The sequence below is a fragment of the Nicotiana attenuata genome, unplaced genomic scaffold (assembly GCF_001879085.1).
Source record: "Nicotiana attenuata strain UT unplaced genomic scaffold, NIATTr2, whole genome shotgun sequence".
Lineage (NCBI taxonomy): Eukaryota > Viridiplantae > Streptophyta > Magnoliopsida > Solanales > Solanaceae > Nicotiana > Nicotiana attenuata.
The window spans coordinates 253,460-266,914 of NW_017670817.1; the positions used below are offsets into that span (position 1 = coordinate 253,460).

At 37.8% G+C, this 13,455-nt stretch overlaps 1 protein-coding gene across 2 annotated transcripts in view; it reads right to left on the reverse strand.

Annotated features, from left to right (window-relative positions):
• Positions 1-13,455, reverse strand: part of LOC109243622 (mediator of RNA polymerase II transcription subunit 23) — a 65,692-nt gene that overhangs the window by 27,109 nt on the left and 25,128 nt on the right. For both annotated transcript variants that reach the window (XM_019410583.1, XM_019410584.1), the window contains exons 8-15: positions 11,832-12,112; positions 11,354-11,437; positions 6,433-6,527; positions 6,038-6,200; positions 5,708-5,953; positions 3,521-3,691; positions 3,265-3,378; positions 3,029-3,154 (exon numbers count right to left, since the gene is read on the reverse strand). In XM_019410583.1, coding sequence (XP_019266128.1) covers positions 3,029-3,154; positions 3,265-3,378; positions 3,521-3,691; positions 5,708-5,953; positions 6,038-6,200; positions 6,433-6,527; positions 11,354-11,437; positions 11,832-12,112 — 1,280 coding nt within the window. The remainder of the gene's footprint in view (positions 1-3,028; positions 3,155-3,264; positions 3,379-3,520; positions 3,692-5,707; positions 5,954-6,037; positions 6,201-6,432; positions 6,528-11,353; positions 11,438-11,831; positions 12,113-13,455) is intronic.

Here is a 13,455-nt window from a genome sequence, read left to right on the forward strand (position 1 = left end):
ACCAAAAGAAAAAGAAGACACATCAAAGATGACGAAAATAAATCAAGAAGGCCAAAATTCAGAAACAGAGGAGAAAATAAGAGAAGGTAAGACAAGCCCCAACCATCTTGTGATTCTTGGAGTTGGGGTTTGCGTGGCGATGGTTTGTTCACCGTAAAGTCCTTTTACTAGAGTATGTTGGTGAGAGAGGAGGCCACTTTTCCATGCTCCTCGATCTGGATTCCTAAGGCGCCCATGAAGGTGTGCTTTTTTGCATGGCTAGCGGCGAGGGGAGTGATTTTGACTGCTGAAAATCTGCAAAAGAGAGGAATTACACATGTTAGTTGGTGCTACATGTGTAAAAGCTCAGGGGAAGAACTTGATCATCTTTTATTGCATTGCCCTGTGTCCTCGGCTTTGTGGAGGGCAATCCTGAATCTTTTTGGTGTTCAATGAGTGATGCCAAGCACTGTAAAGGAAATGTAATATAGCTGGGCCGGTTTCCGTAGAAGAAGAAAGCAAAAGGCGTGGAAGTTCGCCCCGTTAGCTCTCATGTGGATAGTTTGGGGGAGAGAGAAATAGGAGAGCCTTTGAGGGGATTGAGTCTCCTTTTTCACATCTTAAGAATAGTCTTTTATCGTTGATCGCTTTTTGGTGCACTCATATAGCCCCTACTTGTATAGAAGATTGGGCGTCCTTTGTAGAGAATCATATTCTGATGTAAATTCTCTACTTTTTGGTATACTTCCAATATACAGGAGTTCTCTCCCTTTTGATTAATACAATTTACCTTATCAAAAAAAAAAAAGGTACATGTAATTTTTGTTGTGATAGAAATTCTATTGAATGCGAAGGGAAGTCAAATAATATTCAAATTGATCTGCCAAAAATTTCTCTGGTTGTTAAAAAGGAAGATTTGGTTGCAAGGGACGTTCGTCCGAAAGAGGTTGGTGTTTCACCTGAAAAGTTATTTGATAGTATTGAAGATGAACCTATTAACGAAAAAGCAAGATAATTCATCAAGAAAAAGTCTTTGATGATCTGCATGAGATTGAGGTGAATATAGTTTGGGATCTAGAACCAGAACAACACATGATTATAGATATTGAAGATGTAATCAATTTTGTGCTATTATTCGAGATTACATGTTTCAAGGAGCAAGAAGAAAAATCTATTAACGGCATTACTCTACAACCTATAGAATGGCTAATTGGAGTTGAATCTGTGTACGAGACCAACCACAAGGCAATTAGAGAAGTAGATGATTTCAAAGTAAAGGAAAAATATGTTGATGATATTTTGAAGGAATTTACCAAGGTTATATCCAAATCATATATGACCAATATTGAAGAGAAATTGAAGTTAACTAAAGATGATACTAGTGATTTTGTTGATGCTACATATTTTAGGAAATTGGTGGAGAGTCTAAGGTACTTGACTTCTACAAGACTTGATGTTACTTATGGCATATTCAAGTTTGAAGATCTTGGTTTAAGGGAGGCTGTTGGAAATTAAACCATGATTAATTAGTATTCCTAAGTTGTCTAGGATTTGATATTTGGTAGTTTATTTAATTCATGTCTAGTTAGGTTTTGTTTACCAATTTTATATTGGAATAGGTTTTTGATTTTGTAGTATTATAAATAGGGTGCTACTACATATTTTCTATTGTGGAGAGGTAGCTACGATGTAGAGAGATTCAAGAGTTTATGAGTTGTGAAAAAGCCTCCTACCATATTCTCTCCCTAGTTTAATAAATTTCTTCTATATAGCTTTTGCTGAATTTTTTGCTTGTGCCTAAATTGTTCTTCGGGGTATTTCAATCCTTCAAATTGGTATCAGAGCGAGGTTCAAGACAGGTTCATCTTGGCGGGTTCAGTTCTAGCCGCAACACATTTGACGAAAATCGTAATTTTGTCTGAGAAATTTGACCGGCATGCTACGCACGCTGAGACAAACTTTGTGGTGTAGATTTGGAGATGCGACCCTGTTGAAGGCTATGCGAAGAAGGTTGATCAAGTTTATTTTGCCAGAAAATTCAAGCCAAGGGGGAGAATTGTTAGGTGTTTGTCCAGATTTTCTTACCATAATTGGTTTTCCTATCTCATGAAGGAAAGGACAACATATTTACCATAATTGGGTTTTTCTTTTCTTAGAAGGAAAATATAATTCTTCCATATTTGGCTAGTCCCTTTTTCTTGTAGAAAAAGGTTTGGAGTTCTATTAATTGAAGATCTGTCCTTCTCTTCAGTAGCATCCACAATGTAGCCATAGGGGGCTTGAGAGTCTTGTTTAGGGGGAGAACTTTATGGGATAAGTGTTAGTGTGTCACTTGTGTTTGCCTCTTTGTGAGGTTGTTCTCTCGATATTTTGTACTCTCTTTTTATTATAGTGGATTGCTCATCTCCGCCGTGGACGTAGGTCAGTTGACCAAACCACGTTAAATGTTTGCGTCTCTTTTGGTAGATTTCTCTTTTGTTGTCTGATTTATCGTCGTTGAAGGTTTGCTTTACTAGCTTCCGCATGACACCTGACTTTTTTCGGTCCTAACAAGTGGTATCAGAGCAGAACCTATCCCTATTTTCGAATGTTGGGCCCCCATAATTGTCCACGCTCCAGATGTCCAGTCCTGGGCGTGAGAGGGGGTATTGAGTCCCACATCGACAATGAATAGGATTTGTGGACTTGGGTAATCCTCACCTCTTGAGCTAGCTTTTGGGGTTGTGTTAGACCCAATGTCCATTTAACAAAGATGATGCCTTCTTCAAGCAAGCTAGAATTATCCCTTTGTCCTCATAACACTATAGCGTAAGAATGAAAGTGTAAACAGCACCAAACTACGGAGTCTACAACAGATGACAAAAACATGATGTCAAAATACCATTTCCCCTGATTATATTGGGAGAAGATGCCGTCAAAAGAATATTATAAGCAGATAACAATAAATCATTAACGGAAAATTAAGCATCATAGGCTTACACCGCTCTTCACAACTGACTAAGACTAATAAAGACAGAAAACTAATTGAGGAAGATCATAAAGAACATACTACAATGCGCAAAGCATGTGGATTATCATCGCGGTCAATAAGTGCAAGTAGCAAGATATCTGGAGGCAAAAGCTCATGGGTCCAGATGAAAATTGAAAGGTTTCCACATGCTTTTAGCATAAGATCCTGAGGAATGAAAAGAGGAAGACATTAGAAAAAAGCAAAGCAAGGAGGGTCAATACTCCGTGAAAACTTGATAGGTCTAGAGAATCAATAAGAAAGGAGTACGACAAAACCTGCAAGGGATGTCCACGCTGTAGTTCCAAGTGAATATGATGAAGCAAAACATCTACCATTGTATAAATATTTGCAGTCACCTCTTCAGGAGAAAACTCCCTCAAGACACGTCCCTGTATCCAATTATTAGCAGGAACGCCGTCATGCGAGAAAAATGTGTTTTAGTAGGGATATCTCCATATGAGAAAGAAGTCGATGAGATGATCACTACACAAAAGCTTCTAATAACTTGAGGAAAACAAGGGCGAGCCTTACAAGGTTTATGCAGTTAATATTCTCCGGATGTCCATGCATTAGTATCCACGCACCAGCACAAAGATACTGGCGGTGTTGAGGAAAACTGTGGTTAATATAAGTCATAACATATGTGGGATCAGCCGATGGAGAAAGAAGCTGTGTGCATTGATTGATAACAGTTGTTTCTGCCTGCAGATAAAACATCTTGAAGTCAATTGTAAGCTCTCCAGAAAAACAACACGAGCAAACTTATACAGGAAACATCTTGCCAGTGGTTTGCAAAAAGCCTCAAATTCATGAATATTTGGTCTATTATTTTTCGCGGAGCCATACTGTTTAATGACAACAAATAAACCTATCGTCTTAAATCATACTCTTTTCCTTTCTTTATTCTTCTTTACTTCAGGAGATCACTCATTAGCAATTTGACTCCTCACAAAGCAGCTGGGAATAAATTCAATCATTAAGATTACAGCTTCTGCTTGATAGAACTGATACTAACGGCTCAAGTTCAAAATCTGAAACATTTGTAACTAAGCAAATTAACCTTTGAATGTCGGGCGCAGAAGATAAAAGTCTGGATACTGAATACTACCAACAACCACAACAACAAACCCATTATATTCCCACAAGTGAAGAAGAACAAGTAGTACCAAATAGTGACAACAGGGATAAACGATAATTGAAGCGAACTCAACAATATGACGTAACATAGATTTAAGAATATGAAGCTACATGAGTGCTACTAAATCTACTGGTATGAAAAGGAGAAACTTATAACTACCTACTAACCTTCTACCCTAATCCTCGACCTCCACACCTTCTTATCAAGGGTCATGTCCTCAGCAAGTTGAAGGAGTGTCATGTCCAACCTAATCACCTCTCCCCAGTACTTCTTTGGCCTATCTCGACCTCTTCTCAAACCCGCCATGGCAAACCTCTCCCACTTCCTAACAGGAGCATCAATGTTTCTCCTCTTAACGTGCCCGAACCTTGAGTCCCCCATCTTGTCCTCCACGGAGGCCACTCCCACTTTGTCCTGAATAACTTCATTCCTAATCTTATCACTCCTGGTACACCCACTCATCCATCTCAAGATCCTCATTTCTGCTACTTTCATCTTTTGCACATGGGAGTTCTGACTAGCCAATACGGAATACTACCACTAAATGCAAACTTGAGCTGTTCTCTATGATTTAATATGCAACCAACAACCATAAATTTAATAAGTACTTCACTTCCCTTAATAAATGATCATCTGGTTACTTAGAATTTTGCTATTTAAATCTCTACTTATGGACGATGTTGAGGCTGTAAAGGTTTTAATTGGCACTTAATGTGGTAAGTGATTTCCATTTTACACTGTCAAACACATCCAAAATCTAATTGCTTAATTTGTTCAGCTTTAAGTCCTGATAAAAATTATCACACAGGCTCTTCATGGCATCAAGTAAATATGTTAGGGCTTAAGCAAACATTTAGCATTTAAAACTGGCAACCGTATGAGATGCACAGGTAATTCTGAATAAATATTAATAACTTGAGTAAAATAAGTACTTTCGCTTTTTCAAATTATGTGCTGGCGTTTGAGTTTTGACTAGGCACCCAAATTTAAGAAAGAAAAAAAAGACCTCTAAAATTTGTGGCCTTAAACATGGCATAGCATATATGTGTCTAAGAAGCATGTCGTTAAGGATAAATTTGGGAAATTTCAAGTTAAATTGTCTCCAAATATGAAAAATGTGCCATTCTTTTTGGAAGGACTGATAAGGAAATGGTGACACATAATATGGAATAGAGGGAGTAATAAACAACCAGTTAGATTAAGGAATGAGCTTCATCATTCTGTATCGACTTTTAGAACACGGAAAAAAATTTCAAAAATCTTTTAGCACTCGCAAATTATGTATCTAGGATGAGATATTTTGTCCTTTCGGGTCATATTTTCTACTGATACTTTTAAGACTATCGAGGTGCAGTTTAGAACCCTTCTCTTCTTTTTCTACTTAAATGCAAACTTTTCTTGACTCGGGTTTTCCTTCCATTTCATGAGCTCAACATCTGTCATGACCTTTTCTACCAAAGTGACATGCGGAAACGTATGAAGAATAAGTAAACCCATAAAACACAAAGAAACATGCACCTAAGAGAGAAAAAAGTTTAAAGCTTCAGATAATTCGTACGAAGAGGAACCATTTCATGTACCTGCTGCCATGCTTGGATTGCCAAGCCCCTTTTATCCATTCGCCCACTCAAAGCATCGCGTAAAATTGAAGGAAAGTAGTGCAAAGTTTTCTCAGACCAGGTATGCTGGCTAGTTGCTAGAATCTGTTCTAGCATTGTCTGAAGATACAGTAACTGATCAAACTCCCCGATTCCACGAGTTTTGATTATGATTGCAAGAGTAACAATTGTTATTCTATTTAAAGTCTCAGTAAACTCAGTTGGACCCTGCATATGCATTGAGTAGCTCAGAAAAAGTTATAATTTGAGTACAGAGCATTCACAAAATTTCAGCTGGAGAAATATTCCTACCTTCCCTTCCCTCTTCACATAGAAAAAATCTCTCAACGACAAAATCAGATTCATACATAAATTCTCAGCCAATCGGAAAATGCGATGATCTCCACGTTTCCCCTTCAGTGTAGAAATCATTTTGGTGACATCATACATCAAGGTCTTGCTCTTGCCTTGATACCTAGAAAAGGGAAGAAGTTTATTGACTTTATTTTTTATCAGTTATTTAGAGAATCAAGTTACAGAATCCTAACAATTGAGGAGGTGCAAAAAGATGGTAATGCTATCTATATGTACAAATGCGAATGTACTATTCTTTAGTAAAAGCAACATTGATCGTCAGTCACATAAGTAGAGAATATAGATAATAGAGAAGAAACTGATGAATTCCCAAGATGAGTAACTTCACTAACCTGTAGAGTGAAAGGAAACGATAGTTAAGAATTTCAAACACCAAGATCGTGTTTCCAGGCTTGGTCAATGTGGTGGGATTCCTCGATGTCAGATGCTGCAATAGAAGTTTGCATCAAGAGCAAAACGTAATGAACTCCAGTAGGAAAGTGTGCAAACAAAAACACAAGTTAGACTAACCAAGTCTCCTACCAAGAAAATGAAACTGCCTACAAAGAAATCTTAGCAGCATTCCATAATGGGAAGCCACAATTAATCCGAATTAGCAAGAAACTAGAGGAAATTCACTAACATATTACACCGATTACCCATCAAAAGATGAACAACCCACTAAACGACAGAATATGGAACTTAAGTGCTTCTACAATAACGTCGCTATTCTGGTACTAAAACTGACTAGTATAGTAACTACACAGTTTGCAGAGGGGATAATGAAAGGAAGTCACTGCCTACAGGTGAAGGACAAAGCCCGAGGAAGGCCTATGCTACAGTAAGACTGTGTAATGAAGCTACTTAATTTTATTTAAAAGAAAAGGAAAGGCACTTGCATTGAGTCATGTTGGTGTAGGGTGTAGGATAGGCAATAATACTTACTGAATGGCCTGACCATCTCCTAAAAGCTTAAGCAAGAGAAAGCACACATTTATTTACTTAAATATGTCTTCGATAATGCTGCTTAACAAAATATGTCCTATATTTGTGATCCTCCCCTGTTCCGGTCATGGAATAGATGAAATAAATCAAAAAATGGATCTCTTTTTTCTGTCCACACTTCACAACTGGCCTCTCTCATCCTGTCTCCAACTTCATACCTCTCTCAGTTAAATTTGCCCTTACATAATCCTCCTCTGCTTCCTCTCTTACCTCCAAGTCTCCTAGTCCTAACCCGTTCCTACAGCAGTATGACATTGTTGCAGCCCTTCAATATGTTAAAAGTTGCCTGCTACGCACACGACATATTAGTTACTTTTGTTGAACTTTGAAATAACCCCAACATCCACCCTCCTTCTCGATGAAGTTGAGTAACTACTTCCTTAACTCCATCATAGACATCTTTTACTTATGGCATTATTTCAGAAATGCTGGAAAATACCTCTCGTGCAAAATAGGTTTCTCAATCTTTGTAACTTATTTCAGTTTACTTCTCCAGATACATTTTCTTCGAGTATACCAAAATCCCCATATTCCTGGTCGATCCCTTTATCCACCCAACCCTTCTCACCCTCTTTTCTCCCAATTCCTCTAATACTCCCACACCTTTTTGCTTTCCCTTCTTCTGGTTTATTTTCTAACCTGTAATGCCAATCACCTTAGTTTTAGGAGCAATGGTCTTAGTTTTAGGAGCAATGCTTAGCACCCATTTTATCATCCTTCTTCGCTGACCTTAGCTTCAGGTTCTTCATCTTTCAGGATTTCTTCATTCACTCCATTAATGTCTTTGACCTCAACAATAGTCGACAAATAAGGAATCTCATTTCTAGCCACTTCCTACTGTTTTAACTGTTGATTCCACGCCATCTTTGTCGATTTGAGACGAGCTGAAGAATATCGCTACAGCAGTTGGCTGGCGTTCACTACTTTTGTTTGATTCAACTTGGTCCCGATTTGAGCCATCTTCTTCTAGGTCTCAATAAGATGCTCATTGTTCCTCTAACTATCTCATTTATTAAGATCCGTACAAAGGCAGGAGGTCTGATGAATTTCACGAGAACTCATAAACTACTGAAACTGAAAAGATTCCTGGTGCATTATAATTACAAAAAAGACGACTAAAGACCCCAAAATAAATTTGTATTTCTGTACAAAATGTCTGGAAGATGAAAACAACATAGAACGGCCTTGCATTAATAAAACCCAGCACATGTTAAATATCATCATTAAAGTTAACAAAATAGATAAAACCAACCCCAAACATTGTTTTTGTTTGAAGAACCAAGGAATTATCATTAATAAGCATCAAGAAGATGCAGAGTAAAGATACAAAAATTACAATACTGCTTGATGGTGTCTGCTCATATACAAAAACTAATCTAAAGCTAAGGAGAAAACACAATCCAAAAAGTTCTCACAGCTAGATACAGGGGCCTGATTGAGCCAACTAAACACATTCAGTAAGCATTTGCTCTTCAGAGGAACGAGCATGCTTATTAAGCTGTGGGAAATTGGAAATTCACCATAATGAAAACAGCTAATCTGATAACCGTCCGATACTCATTGAAGGATACTGGAAATTGAATGGAAAGGGTTACCACAATGACTCAACTTCTAAGATGCCGGAAAAGTGACTAGCAGTGGCTGAGAAATGCGATAAACACCCAAAATAATAGATTGAAGGCTGCTTAATTAGGTCTCTGGCAGCCAGAAAATTCTAGAATTGGCTAGCGTAGAGTCAAAAGATCAAGTCGACCAAAATAATGCCAAAATTTTGATCACAGAGTGAGAGACAACGACAAACTCGTAGAGAAATTCTGAGCAACCGGAAAAAAATTTTAAAAAATTAAAATTAAATTAAAAAAAAATATGAAAAACCAGTCAAAAGCTTCTGAAAATCAGCTGTGCAAGTGCAAAAATCTTAGTCCATTTCCACCGTGCAGAAAGAAATAGTGAAGTCCCCTGGGACTACCAATCCCAGAGTGAATTAACCTTTTCTGCACTACCACCTTAGTTTAATAGACATTGGGGAATTGGCTTGTGACCTTCACTCACTGAGAAAATCTCGCTGATAAGCTCTTGGGCCTTCATTGGTCTAGGGTCTTTTGCACTGACAAGAGATGAAATTAGAATGAGTTGAATCAAACTTATAAGTCGATCAACAGAGTGCTGGAGTCATGGGATGAAAGTAGTCCAATATGCTGCACTCACTGGCACATGTGGGCAAATCTCGGACGGTTCTCGAGGCGTGTCGAGGTTCCTACTATAGTAAGTTGAGGTTCCATGGTAGCTCATTTCTTGAGTTATGCTTTCACAAATGTCCAAAAACTGATGGTGCTGCTGGTTTGAGAACAGCAGCTCACAGAAGACAACAAAACCTCAATCAGATGTGACCGTCATAAAATTGCACGACAACAATATCTTCACGATCCATCACATAATTTCTCGCCAAAGCTTTGATATCGTGTGGAAAAATAGAGAAAAAAAGGAGAGCAGGTTGAAGAAAATGAATACAAATGTCTTAAGCCGACAATTTCTATATACACACTTTCCGATGTCTAAATTTACATTTCTTGATGTGGACCACTTATGCTTTTCGCGTTTGCAGCAGCATTATGAATATAATAACTCTTTGCTCAAAATCTTAAGAGGAAAAAGAAAAGATTCTCAACTAATCCGAAAAGAAACAAAAATACTCAAAAATATATAATTTGGTATATTACATTGTATAGACACTGACATTAAAAGGGGATAATTTGGAATAGCCATTAATGTGAATCTGCGACTAATACCAAATATCTAATCTTGCTTACAGCAATAATAAATTGGTTTGGATTCTCTCTACCTAGTAGTAGTACGACAAAGATGGCTAATAGTAATAATGGTAACAATAAATAGCTCGTACATTAATAACAAAGAGATGATCAAGTCGGATAAGTAAAAATAACTCATAAAATGTGTGTTATGGAGACTAAGAGAAAATTCCAGTTTTATGCTTACTAGGGGCGAGGACAAGCTAATGACATCGCACAGCAGGACAAAAGTTCTGCTACTTGACTGAATAAGCACTTAAAGTGCCACACATGTAACATATTCATTGCATAAAGGCACACCGAAACCATTCAAAATATTATAGCCCCAAAAACAATTCTTATATCTACAAGATAGAGAATGATTGTTAATGTCAGTGATGCAAAGACAATCAAAAATCATTATGAAATTTCAGCTTATTTTGATCTTCGGCAAATTCTTATACTAGCATCAACTCTAAAGTGTTTACAACCTGTAAAATACCATCTCTTTCAGTGAAGCGCTTTCATGAAACACCAGCTTAAATTTCAGATAATATTTGGGAAGTAAAAACTCATTGCATAGTACAGCCTGAGTGGCCACCAGTGTTATTAAAAGCCATCGGTTTGTAGCTTAAAGAGATGAAGCGATGCAAAGCAAGGGTTATCACTTCATCACTGAAACCATGCACTTCAAACAACGACAGGCAAAGCGATCTCTATAAGAAGGGGTCTGTTCTTTGAATCTCAACTTTGAGGAGTAAGATTAATACCAATGTTATTGTAAATCAGATACTAAAAATTAGTTACTGTAATTGCAGGCTAATCATTATAGTACTGAATTCATAAATGTCTGGTATTCTTTTAATGTCGTGAATTCTGCGCTTTACTTCTCGCTTTTCACTTCAAAGTCCTAGGTATCTCGTCAATTTTTTGTGCTTTTCGCTTTTAAAAACAATGCTAGCCATCACCTTTCATAATGGTAAAATACCATCAAAGAATGCTTTGTGCCTATCCAATCATGGTATTTTATTCCTTGATGAATTTAATACATTCAACTAGTTGAAGGCCTAAAATACAAAGAAACATTGTTTTGGGGCCATGCAACTCATCTGAGGATTTCGCTTCAGACTTTTAATGGAGACACAGTGAGAGGAGCAAGCAACAAATTCTTCATAAATACTTGTTCTCAACCTAGAGTGTGATGTCTGAAATTAGAGAACTCTATCCAATTGATAAGTTATATTTGGTGGAGTAACTCAACAATAGCATTTGCCGTTTAGACTGTTACGAAGCAAAATAGTACTGAACCATATACAGATATTATAGCAAATTTGGCACATAACCAGTAGTGACATTCTCAGGAGGTTTCTTTCGCTTACTGGATTAACACAATGAATGTAGTTCCGGAGAAAATGCAGTGGCATGCCAAAAAATTAAATACCAAAGAAGGAATATTAGGAGGGAAAAGAGGAGAAGTTACAGTTAAGAGTGAGCGAAACAACGAATGGGGAGAAATGAGCATCAACCTACAGTATGTTTCAACCACAGCAATGCTAGGCACAGCCTGCAATGAAATGATAGAATGATATTAAGCATTCACAACAGGTACAATGAACCTTCAAAAGAAAAAGGGAACGGGGAAATACTGGCTTGCTCTCAGTCAGAGTGGAGTTAGTATGATAATAAAGCTGCAGTAAATGTGAACGGATAATATCCCTCCCAAACAACATGATCAAAGCAAATAAAACCACAAGAAAGAGTGGACAAGGGAGACCTACCAATCTGTTGACAAAATCGTATAGTATTGCTCTTGAGTACTAAACTTTATATATATATATATAGAAGGCATGTAGATGAATTGATCGGTGATCTTGAGATCCATAAGCTTGAAGAAAGTAAATTACTTTCTTCTTTTTAATTTTGGTAAAAGACCAACAGGAGGAAACCATAGTCAGTACCTGTCCAGAAAACATTGATTCTTCCATCTGAAAAGCCAGTTTCAAGCACAAATTTGTGGAAAATCCTGATAACAATGATATTGGCAGCGGGCTAACTTCACGCATCACCATTAACCTCTCGTTAGACTGCAAATTTGGTCCAGGTAAAAGCTCAGTAACCCCAGCGGAGGTTAACCAGTGCATCACAGTTTCACAAGCAGGCTGGGCCATTGTGTAGGACACAACCCAAAACATCCCAATTGATCTATCATCCAAATTCATATAATCCATTATGCGTTCTCCTGATTTTATGGAAATGAAAAAAAGATGATAATCAAAAGCCATCTCAAAGGAGAAGGGTTTGGATAGGCGAAGTAATACTCCATAGCTAGAAAAGGAAGAGATGCCCAGTTCCATCCAAACTTAGTATAAACATAAAGACCTCTGTATGTCCACTAGAATTGGCTGCATGAAAGCACAACAGAGAAGAGAAGACCCCTCTGACTCACATAAACGGAAAAAGGTTTGAGTAATACTAAATGTTAAGAACACAAGCTCACCATCCACAGGACAGAGACTAGGATGCATTGAGAGGGCTGCATACCAATTCAATCCAAGTAGGTTCTGCTCAGTTCCTCATGAGTTACCAAACTAAAGCCTACATAGAGCTCCACTGGACACGGAAAGTATCTTTCAGTTTGGGTTCAGCAGCTTGATTGCTGCTTGCCCTTGAAAAAGAGGTACTCCAACATTGCACGCCAAACAAATTACACTCGTGGTCCCCTTTATGTGACGTCACTTGACTAGACACTGAGCTTAAGATATTAGTTGGGCTTTATATATTGAGTACAAGGGAAGAAAATATCAAATGATGGTTGAAAAGTTAGTTTGATTAATATAACGGTAAAGGGCCAAGTATACCCCTGTACTATTGAAAATAGTTTGAATATATCCTTTGTTTCACTAAGTGGTTATTTCGGACCCTGCCGTTATACTATGGTACAAATATACCCTTATTTTGGACTGAGTGCCACGTGGCGGCATGGGATTAAACAGACACATCCCAATTTTTTAACCCCGTTCACTTAAACATTACCCATTACCCTACCCAAAGTCCCCCAAAATTAAGAAAAGCCCCGGGATGGAAAAAGAACCCTTATATCAATTGATAAGGAAGAAGAGCATGATCAGGACTGCGTCAACCAGTTTCTTCCCATAAATCGAATGCGACGGGTGACTGGAGCATCGCCGTCCTTTTCCCTAAACGGGAATCTTGTGGCATTGTTGGAATAATACTTACGGACTACTTCGCTGCAGCATCAGGAGCTTTGCTAGTAATTTCGGAAAGTTGATTTAGCTCCATGTCATTCACCATTGTTCTGTTAAAATTTGAAAGCAGGGAGAAGCTAAATCAAATAGTTTTGCCGACTTTCTATGATGTTGATCCTTCTCAAGTGCGAAAGCAAATTGGGCGCTTCGGTGAAGCTTTGGCTATCCACAAGGAGCGATTTGGGGTTCAAAGCATTGAGAAGGGGACAGCTACAAGGTGGGTATACTGGTGAAGTGAAAAGGAAGAAAAGAGAGAAGATTTCAAAATCCAAATAGAAAAGGAGTTTGAGATTCCAACAGTAATTTGATATGTTTT